We start from the raw sequence: 10,606 nt of genomic DNA on the forward strand, positions 1-10,606 counted from the left end.
TTACTTTGGAGTTATTTGATTTGATGTGGTTTGTAAAAGGTGTGGCTAAGACAAAATTCAGGAGGCACAGAATGGCCAAAAAATTCCTGCAGTGTTCAGTGAAGCTTATAATGAATTTTCCATTGCCCTTTCTAGAACATGTGATCCTTCCTGATCTGTAGAGTTCTGACTTTTATTCCTCAGCAACTTGGCTTAATCTTATGGACAGAGTAGGGTTTCTAATGAGTCTGCCAGGAGAACTCAGTATCCTTCTATTTTCAGCAAACCTTGGATCCGATTGATGAGGTTGCCGCACTCATCGCTGCCACAGTCCATGACGTGGATCACCCAGGAAGAACAAATTCTTTCCTGTGCAATGCTGGCAGTGAGCTGGCAATTCTCTACAATGACACTGCAGTGCTGGAGAGCCATCATGCTGCCTTGGCTTTCCAGCTCACCACCCGGGATGACAAATGCAATATATTTAAAAACATGGAGAGGTAAGCTTCACATCCAGGGGCCTTGCCTGCTTGCTACCATCTTTTGCTTTCTTTTGTGTAACATGAGATAATGCAAACAAGCATCCTAGAGAAGGGCCATGCCTTGTGGATAGCTGCCTGTAGTCCTTGTGGAAGTTTGCTTCTAAAACTGTAGAGTGCTTCTGCCTCAACTGCACAGATTTAGACGTAATCCCATGGTTTCAGTTCCTCCTGTGGATAAAAAGGCAGATTCTAGCTAAGGAACTTTGCATAAATCCTGATGTTAGCCAGTCTGTAAGAATAATTTTGGATCATTGGATGTAGAGGACCAGCTGTGGCTGAATGGGTAAAACCAGGATAGAAGGAGTCACAGAACATCAGTCAAAAATTAAATGATTTGTTGCAACGGGGAGGATACTGAAGAACCTGTTGTTCTTCCAGCCCTAGAAAGGCATTTGGGGTGAGGATGTGACCATTGCCTTGGCTCTCTCAAGGTAAGCCAGAAAAGTGTTGCTGAAAAATTGGCTGGAGTATGAGCCACTGCTGAGTGTCTGTGCTAAAAGCCTTGGGAGTATGCCAGTGTGCCATGTCCTTGCAGCTCTCCTGAGTAGCTGGGACCTCTGCTTCTGACCAGCTCTGGCACTGTTTCTCTTAGAGATCCAGTCATAATACATATTCTCTGCACACCAAAGGGTACTTCATCCAGCACAGATGCAGCTGTCCAAACCTTTATTACTGGTTTTCTCCTCCCAGCACCTCTCTTCAAAGGAAATGGTCTCTAGCATTTTTTAGCCAGCAGTTCTTTGTGCCCCAGCCAGCATTCTTAATTGTTTCCTTCTTTAAACAGGAACGAGTATCGAACCCTTCGCCAAGCCATTATTGACATGGTCCTAGCAACAGAAATGACAAAGCACTTTGAGCATGTCAACAAGTTTGTCAACAGCATTAATAAGCCCTTGGCAGCACTAGAAGAAAATGGGGTAAGCAACACTGCAAGTACTCCTTAAAATGACCAGGCAGGGACTGGGAAACCTTGGCAGTAGGAAATCCCCACATGGATTCTAAGAAAGTTCATCAGAAACATGGAAAAAGAGAGACTAGAAATTGTATTTCACCTCTGGGTTTGAATGTCCTGTTTAACATGATACCACATATGTTGAGGATGGGTGGAACTCTCTTGGATTCTATTAAAATTGCAGTGCTTCGACATTGTATTTGGGTTGTATACAGAAGCTTGAATTGTATATTTTCCTGTTAAAAATGCCATTTTGATGGACCTGGTCAGTTGCATGGAGAGAGGGCTAGTGGCAAACCCGGGCATTGGTGTTGGCCATTTCTCCAAAGGGGCCAAGATTTGTCTCAGAACAGAAGCTGAATTTCTCTCTGGCTCACAAGGAGAACCACTGGTGGTGCAGCACAGGGGCAGGTACATTGACTGCCATATGGCACATTTCTCTGGAAATGAGAGCCCTCAGCCTTCAGGGCTGCCTGGCAGCACTCCTGGAGTTTCTGTCTTTCTTTTTTAATCTTTAAAATAGATGATGGTGGCATTATGTATCATGTAGACATAATCAATAGCCATCTGGAACCCCATGGACACAATGAAATTGCCTGTTAAGAACTCAGTCTGAAAAACCACACCAGTTTCAATAACAGCTTCAACCAGCAGTTTTGCTGCCAGTAAGAGCAATGTATAATTTTGCTGGAATGGTTTTTGCAAAGAGAAGATTTTCAGAGATTATTATAATAAAGTTTGCATTGGTGGTAACGTCCTGCAGGAGCTGTTATGGTTTTCTATGTTTATTTGGCATCTTTTTTAGAAAGCCACATTTATGGCTGTTGTGAGTAATGAGGGAGGGGATCTTTTTATTATCTGAAGGCAGGAGTAGAACGGGCCTTGTTCCTTCACCCATCAGAAGCAGATGGGAACTTAATTGGAGAGTACCTTTATCCACAGGAGTAAATGCTAGAATTAGCTTTGTTCTTGGCACCCAGCAATGCTAATGAGAAGTATGTGAATGTGAAGCCAAAGTCTCAATAGGATACTGGGTTTACTGGCTAATCTAGGAAAAAGGCTGTGGCTATGAAGTATTTTCCCCAGACAGTCTCACAGTGCAGAATGTGCCTTAAAGTCACTGTTTATTTTTGTGGGTGCTGTGTGCTGTATTGGACCTTATGTAATTATGAAATTCACTGCTCAGGAGAGATTTAGACTGTGTTACAAGTGCCTGTTCACTGCTACCAGAACTTAGAGAAGAGCAGTTTATGCACACATTTCTCCTTAGATCGATCATTCAATAACTAAACCTAGCACAGGTAGTGTCCTACCTAATCCAAATAAAGTGGTGGAAAAAAAAAGGCTTAAATTGTAAAGTTGTTGTCAAAGGTTGGCAAGTAGCAGGACTACCACCATCTTTTCAACCTATGACTCCATTTATATGCATGTGTTATGATACAGTCAGCCCTTAATTGTATTGCTGGATTCTACTTTTCACTGGCTGCTCTGACTTCAGAGACCCTTCACTGCCTTGCCACTCACCTTTCACTTCTCACCCACCCTTGTGATCTTTGGCTTTTCACTAGCTCTGCCTCTTCCTCCTCCATTTTCCTCCACCATCTTCTTCGTTCAACAAGTCCCTTCTTTTTCAGCTTTCCTCCACTTATTGAGTTCTGTTTGCTTGCCAGTCTCCTCTCTCCTTTGCAGTTCTCAGGACTTCTGTGCCACTCCACTCCTTCACTGTTTGATTTTTTTTTTTTTTTTTTTTTTTTGCATCATAATCAGGCAACAACCTCCTTCTCCCTGCTGCTGTTTTTCTGCAGGTTTTGTTTACTGCAAGTAGAGGAGGGACCTTTTAGCTACAAAGCCAACACCTGGACAGTGCCTGGTCCAGCACAGCCAAGGACAGTTGCAGGGGGAGTCCTGTTCAGTCCCAGGTTCCAAAAATCCCTATTGAGTCTACACAAACCACAACTTTTTTCTCCAAAGTTTGTAACTTGTCCAGCAGAATTTCACAGGAGAGGTGACTGGTTTACCCCAAAACCATCCCTCTTACTGAATTCCAGGTCCTCACTCATAAAGATGGAAGGAATTAAAAAAGAGAAAAACAACACTAGATTTTAACTTCAGCATGAAGAGCTTATTTCCCCCAACTTCATATTTAGAAGCCTCAACAACAATTTTATCTGCAGGGGGTTTTCTGGGGGGGGTGAAAATCTTTGCCTGAGGCAGACACCTGGTGGTGAAAATTAAACCAAACAATTTAAGTTGGCATTTATGAACGATATTAAACAAAATCTTAATTCTAAGTGTCAGCCTAAAGGCTAGCCTAAAACCATAGCTGTAGATGATAAAGCTGTTTCATTGTAGCCTTTTTTAAAAGACGTACATATAAAGACATTTATGATTCTGGAATTTTCAACAGAACCAGTTTTGCTTAGAACAATTTTAAGAAGTACATGTTAGGACATGTATTTCAATGTCTGATACACATTTTTAATTTTAGGATATTAAAATAGAAACCTAGGGACGGTAACATGGATGGAAAACTGTGAGGCTAAACTTTCTCTGCTCAGTTTCTTGATTGTAAGAAACAAGAAAAAAAGGGGGAGAAGCAATTTTTGGTGGATTACAGTCAGGTGAGCTAGCCAGGAAAGGCCAGGACACTTTGCTGTATGTATGCTCTAGTCTGCAGATGAAGAAGCTGCTTCATAGCATTTCTTTACTCATCCCAGTGCTACCATATAGCATCCCTACTCACCATCCAGTGTCTTTGGGCACATAAGCTCACTAGAAGATATGTTTTCTCAGTACTCCTGAGAAATGTCCTGTCTTTATAGCTCTGGAAAACCTGCAGGGATGCAGTTGGGCAGCTTCTCTGGATGAGTGTAGCAGCATTCAGCATAGGAAAGGAAGACACATGGAGGAGGAAAAGGAGCTGCTGCTGGTGGGTTTAAGACACCTGGTCCTGCCAGAGGGCTCAGTACTGGCCAGGCTCATTGCACAGACCCTCTTCTTGCAGACCCAGGAATTGGGATGCAGCAGGCTTTTGAGCAGCAGCATCCATCCAAGGAACCAAACTCTTCTTGCCTGCTATGGAGAGGCGACTGGCTATTGCTGCTGAAGAGTGGGGCTTGAACCTGTGCATTCAGACAGGAAAAACAAATACAGCAGCATAAAAAAAAAAAATCAAACAGAAGTTTAATTTTACCCTGGAGGCTGCAGGGAAATAATCTGCCTCACAAGGCATTTGTGTTTCACAGCAAATTCTGATCAAGGATGGGAAGAAAGGCAAAGGCTATACAACTTTTATTGAAAAAAAGAAGCAAAAATTTCCCTTCTTTTGGTTGGGAGTTTCTGTTCAGAGAGTTCCTATGAAAAGGCCAGTAATGTGTCAGTGGGTAAACCCAGTCATTTGCTCTGTTTGTTACTTGCAGAACAACACTGGCAGATCCTCTTCCAAGCCTGGTTGTGTATCTGGTTGCAGAGGCAGTGTGTGTTTCCTGGCCTGGTTTCCAGTTATGGCAGTGACTCAGTGTAGTGTTTGCAGGCTGAGCTGCCAACCGTGTGTTCCAAATGGGACAGTTCCACTTATTTTTTTTATTTATTATTTTTATACATATTTGTTCAAAGAGCCATGCTGAGAAGCTGCTCTGTTTGTTTCCTTTCTTCTTTTGTTTCATAAACCGAAAAAAATCCTTTCCAGCTCCAGCATCCTTTATCCTCCCATTTCCCTTCATGATGTCACCTAAGCCTATGACAGGAAGCCAACATCTGACATGCAGAGACACCTCTGCACTCTGAGCAGGATGCTGGGACTGAGCACATTTTATTCCCAAGACATCCGCATCCAGCGAGCAGAACTCTGCCCTTGGTTTGAACAGATCACGGAAGCAAACATCCTTTCTTCATTCCTGGTGGTTCACCTACTAGGGAATTCTCTACTATCCTCAACAGAATGATCTCTAATAATAATAATCTATATTAATTTTTACACAATGCCTATAGTTCTGGACCTTCCAGCACTTTAGCTTTCTTTTATGCTATTTTGCCATGTGTTTGGAGATTGGACTCTTGTTTCCTCTGTATTTTCCCTTTCACGTATCTAAAAATGAGAGACAATTGGTTTGGGAGTCTCATTTTGGTAGGAACTGTAGAGCTGGTGTTTCTGAGCTAGTACACTATCAAATAACTTTTTTTATTATTGTCAGGTTCTTCCTTCAGTAAGAACTTTGTTCTGAAAAAATACGTTCTAATAAAAGATCAGAATGTTTCTGCTGCTTTGTATCTCCCTCTTCACTGTGCAGAAATTGGTGGTATATTATTATTATGATTATCATTATTAGTGCTGTTACTTCTTCATTGCTCTGACTATAGACCAAGACCTTTTTAGGTGCCAGAGAAGTTTAATATATTCCTTGCTTCAGAGAGTTTTTGTTATGAATAGAAGGTGTAAATTTCTGTACCTACCCATCCCTAAGGAGTCAAGTAATAATTTTGTACTTGTAGGTAATTTTTAAAGATATTTTAATCGTGAAACTTTCCTTTGGAAACTTACTTCATCATAGCTCCACAGAAAATAGCTTTTAATCTGGATCATCAGGGCCTTTACTCATACTAGCTGTATAATGACTCCAAATATAGAGTACCATTGTCATGCTTATGTATGCAGCCTGGGAACCAAATATAAGCTGTGTGGAGGCTGAAAACTTTCCTGGACTTGCAGAGGAAAGATGAGGCTGTTCAAAAGCATATCCCTAATACATTGCTTTAATACTGATAAAACTCCAGTCAGGTCAGAGACTGTTGCACTAACATGGCTCCAGTGGAAGGCAACGAGGAGCCTGCCTGGGAGGCAGTGTGGGATCTGAGTCTCCTAATAGCAGCAGTGCTGTCAGAATGATTGATGCTTGTGCTGATGAGGTTTGCCTGCAGAGGATGACCATGCATCTCGGGTCAGCCCTTTGGTTTTTTTAAACCAGCTATTCTGCTCTTTATCTGCAAGTCCATTAATCCTTGGATTTCAGCAGAGAACTACATTTTTTCTGCCTACATAGTTCTCACCACTATGTGTGTAGTGATGAATGGATCCACTCCACACTTTTAAGGAGGCAGATAAGACATAGAGGAATTAGATTAATTGCCCAAAGATGCCCAGGAGATCTGTCACAAAGACAGTGAGTGAATCTTGAAACTGGAGTTCAGTGCTAGTTCAGAGCTGTGCCTGATGTTCATAATCCCCCTATAAATGTGGGTGGGCATCAAATTTGGTAACCGGTAGCAGGACTGATCCCTGTAGGATCTGCTGACAGCATTCCCAAGGCAAAAAGCTTCTGAATAAGTGGACAGAGACCTTGCTAATGGGCTGTTTTTAATTTATAAATCTTACAGAATAATGGCGATGGAGACTCAGTCAAAACTGTTCTAACATCTCCTGAAAACCGTATCCTGATCAAACGCATGTTGATAAAGTGTGCTGACATTTCCAACCCCTGCAGACCCATCCAGCAGTGCATAGAGTGGGCTGGACGTATCTCTGAGGAATACTTTGCACAGGTAAGGCAGCTAAAATGGGCTGCTGAGATTGCAGGGGAGCATCTCTCCAAAAGGAAAGAGAAGGATGCATACATTGCCAGAACATCTGCAGCTGCGTTATGTAATGTGAAAAACAACAACTTTTTTTATTTTAAATTATATTACTCATTAAATTATATTGACTAAATTATATGACTCAATACAATACAATACCAGAAAAGATGCCTTCAGACAAAGTCAAATTCTACAGTACAGTTCTTGAAAAATTTAAGCTTCCAAGTTGTTCAGTTTGGAGCTGGGCTTTTTGAGTTTTGCCTACGAACACCTTCCCATGAGCAGAGGCAGAGGAAGGTGCCTTCTGTGTACACATCTGCTCTCTGTGCCTGAACAACAGAATCATCAGGTCCTAGTGTTAGCATGGGAACAACACTCTCCAAGAAATGCTGTAAGACCTTTGCACGGTCTGAAGAAAAGTTTTATGGAGATGGGGAAAAGGAGAGGACATTCATTTTTACAGATGACAGACCAGATACTGTGACTGGGACTTGGTACCTCAGGGGTGGGAAAAGAGGATAAAAAATAAACTTTGCCGTCCCGAGTTGTACTGAATGTCACTTCCATTCAAAATTGAGAATGGTTGAGCATCTTTTAGCTCTGAAGCAGTCATAACTTTATCAGTAATGTGTGAAGCTACTTAGGGTCAGCTTTGTGTGCGAGCTTTGTGCAGGAAGTAAATGGATCATTTCATGGGAACCACGGGAAGGCACGGGTTGTCTGCTGTTTGGCTGAAACATAGACAAATTGGGGCTTAAGATGAAGTTGCTGCATCTTCAGATTTATTCAGGTTCCTCTGTTTGTTTAACAGCTGCATGCTCTAGTCAATGCCAGACAATCTGCTGCTAAAAGAAGCCCATTAGCAGAATGTGTCTGAGATGAATAATCACAACACTTTTTTGCAGACTGATGAAGAAAAGAGACAAGGTCTACCTGTTGTGATGCCTGTTTTTGACAGAAATACTTGCAGCATCCCCAAATCCCAAATATCATTCATTGATTACTTCATCACTGATATGTTTGATGCCTGGGATGGTAAGCAGAACTCTACTGTCTTTTCTGACAAGAAGTATTTTGTGAACATTTGAAACTACCATGATATAAAGTCGCTTTCTTATGGCTTCTAAAAAAAGGGGGAGAAAAGGGAAGATTTCTGCTTAATAACTTCATTGTTAAGCAGATGCATTTTTATACTGCTATGAGCCATTCTCATTGCTTCTCTTTAAGGTTAAAGCAACATTTAACTTCCTTAATTTTAAACTGGATGCTTTGTAAATGGGGAACAGAACATATTCTTGATAGCACTTGGGGCACAGTCATTTTCTTCATGTTAATAGCAGTTATTCTTCAAGACAAATTTCTACAATCTGGAAATTGCTTGGGGGAGCAGCTATTTTCCTCCAAGTGCTGTCTTCGTGGTAAAAGTGGTCAGAAATGTGACTCTCCTAAATGCCAGATCATGACATGTGACTGAGGGTCAATGAAGTAGAATAATTACGAGCATAATAGCTATGCCTCTCCTGGAAAATGGGTCCCTTTGCTGGGACTTGCAATACCAGCCTTAAACAGACTTGCAGAAGAGTTCTCAGTGGCCTGAGTGATGCATGAGTGATGAAAGCTATACAGCCAAAACCATTTCAAGTGTCAGTATGACAGATTTAAGCTTTCCCACTTAACACAGTTGTCTAGACATTTCAAATGATATTTAGGAAGAATAAATCGTGTGACTGTTTCAATTCTGCAAACTAAATACACTCTGCCCTTTCTTCCCTAGCATTTGCAGACCTGCCAAATTTGATGCAGCATCTGGATAATAACTTTAAATACTGGAAAGGATTAGATGAAAGGAAGCTGCGGAGCCTTCGACCACCACCAGAATAGCAATTAGACCGTGGTGTGTAATTTACTAACCAGATGCATATTTATTCAAGCTCACTTCTATCCATGTGATTTCAGATTTGTTTTGTCTCTTCAGTGTTACAGTAAGGATAGCCCATGCACTTGGGGAACTGTCAAAATCAAGAGAACATGAGGTCAGCTGTTGACTTGACACAAACTGCCATGTGTGGACTCCAATGAAACAAATCTATCAAGTGGAATTACACTGGATTGCTGCAGTACTTGTACTGAAGAGGGTTTATTAGTGACCATATTCTTGTGATATCTTCATACCAGTATGTGAAGCTGGAAGACCTTGGAGAATCCTCATAAAAAGGATATTCACTAGAAGATTTTGCATAATCCTCAATCCTGCAAGTGAAAAAGAAATATCTATTAATAGAGACTCACAGCTTTTATGAGAAAGCAAGATGCTTTTTATAAGCACTTAAGACAGTTACGTAGAACAATCAGACATTTAAATGCAACTCTCTATGAAGGAATTTTGATCTATGAAAAATAGATACACTCTATTTTTTCACATCACAGAAGGTGCAATCATTCACTTCTGAGCACTACTGAAAGTGAGTTCTCTTTAAGAAATTTAGTAGCAAATGTAAAAAATAACACAAGAATTTTTGAGGTTGATCGTTAGCATCTATGATTAAAATGATATGTTTTATTTATTTTGTTAGATGTTCAATATTTTCTATGAATTTATAAATACTTAAAAGCCAAAGCCAACTTTAGATGCATTACAAATTCACATGATTCATACTCATTAATATACATTTAATTGATGTACAGACCTTTTATTTTCATAATGCAAATACAAAATACTATACAATGATACATTTTTATTGCACTGTAAGGATAGATGTGTATGTTTAAATATTGTCTGATTTATGTTAATTAAAAATAAGTTTTATTGAAAAGGTCTCACTTGAGAATAGAAGAATAAACAAGAAATGTATACTGTCTGAGCACCAGAACTGCAGTAGTTCTCCCACAAACCAGTGAAGACCACCTGATTTTCCCTTGGCTACAAAAATAATAATATGTTGGAACTTTTTGTTTTCTCTCATAAAATTTTATGACTGAATTCCCTATCAAAGTCTGCCTTATTTTATATAGTATTTCTACAATGCATTCTGCAGCATATAGAAAGAGGTAATACTAAACATCTAATGAATTTCAGCATTTTATATCCTGTGTATTCTCCTCTGCCATGAAAGAAACAGACCATAAACCCACCAACAAAAACCTTTAACTGAAGAAGTTTGTAAAGGCTGTGTACCTTCACAATTTGAATGAAACTTCATAGTCAACACCAGAAAATAATAAAATGTATATTTTAAGAAGTGTCAAAGTCCTAGCCATTTCATTCGAGATGTATATTTAGTTTGCAGACTGACAGATACATTAAATTCTTTTAAAAAAACAGAGACTTGGTGGCTGGGAAAGGGAAGTGTTGAGGGGGTTGGACTGGCATAAGGGTGATGAAAGGTGGTATATGGCTGACAAGTCCCTGTGTTTGTGGCCTGACTGGCAAGACCATGAAACTTTCCTGTGTCCTTAGACAAGTCTCTTCACAGCTAAAAGCAGTGCCATGCTTTTTCTACTGAAGGATTAGCAGAGTATCCTCGCAGTCTTTCTGGTAGGCAGAAAGGCACTCCAAAAGCAC

At 40.4% G+C, this 10,606-nt stretch overlaps 1 protein-coding gene across 5 annotated transcripts in view; it reads left to right on the plus strand.

The window, feature by feature from the left end:
* PDE8A (phosphodiesterase 8A) overlaps positions 1-10,295 on the plus strand; it is a 151,022-nt gene extending 140,727 nt beyond the window's left edge. For 4 of the 5 annotated variants that reach the window (XM_030457442.1, XM_030457438.1, XM_030457441.1 and 1 more), the window contains 6 exons: positions 262-479; positions 1,306-1,438; positions 6,847-7,011; positions 7,950-8,079; positions 8,819-8,938; positions 9,020-10,295. In XM_030457442.1, the coding sequence (XP_030313302.1) occupies positions 262-479; positions 1,306-1,438; positions 6,847-7,011; positions 7,950-8,079; positions 8,819-8,925 (753 nt within the window). In that variant the 3' untranslated portion in view covers positions 8,926-8,938; positions 9,020-10,295. Of the gene's footprint in view, positions 1-261; positions 480-1,305; positions 1,439-6,846; positions 7,012-7,949; positions 8,080-8,818; positions 8,939-9,000 lie in introns of all 5 variants that reach the window. The other variant, XM_030457439.1, reaches the window with a different exon arrangement.
* Positions 10,296-10,606: the final 311 nt, after the last annotated feature.

This window comes from Calypte anna, chromosome 10 (genome assembly GCF_003957555.1).
Source record: "Calypte anna isolate BGI_N300 chromosome 10, bCalAnn1_v1.p, whole genome shotgun sequence".
NCBI classification, from domain to species: domain Eukaryota; kingdom Metazoa; phylum Chordata; class Aves; order Apodiformes; family Trochilidae; genus Calypte; species Calypte anna.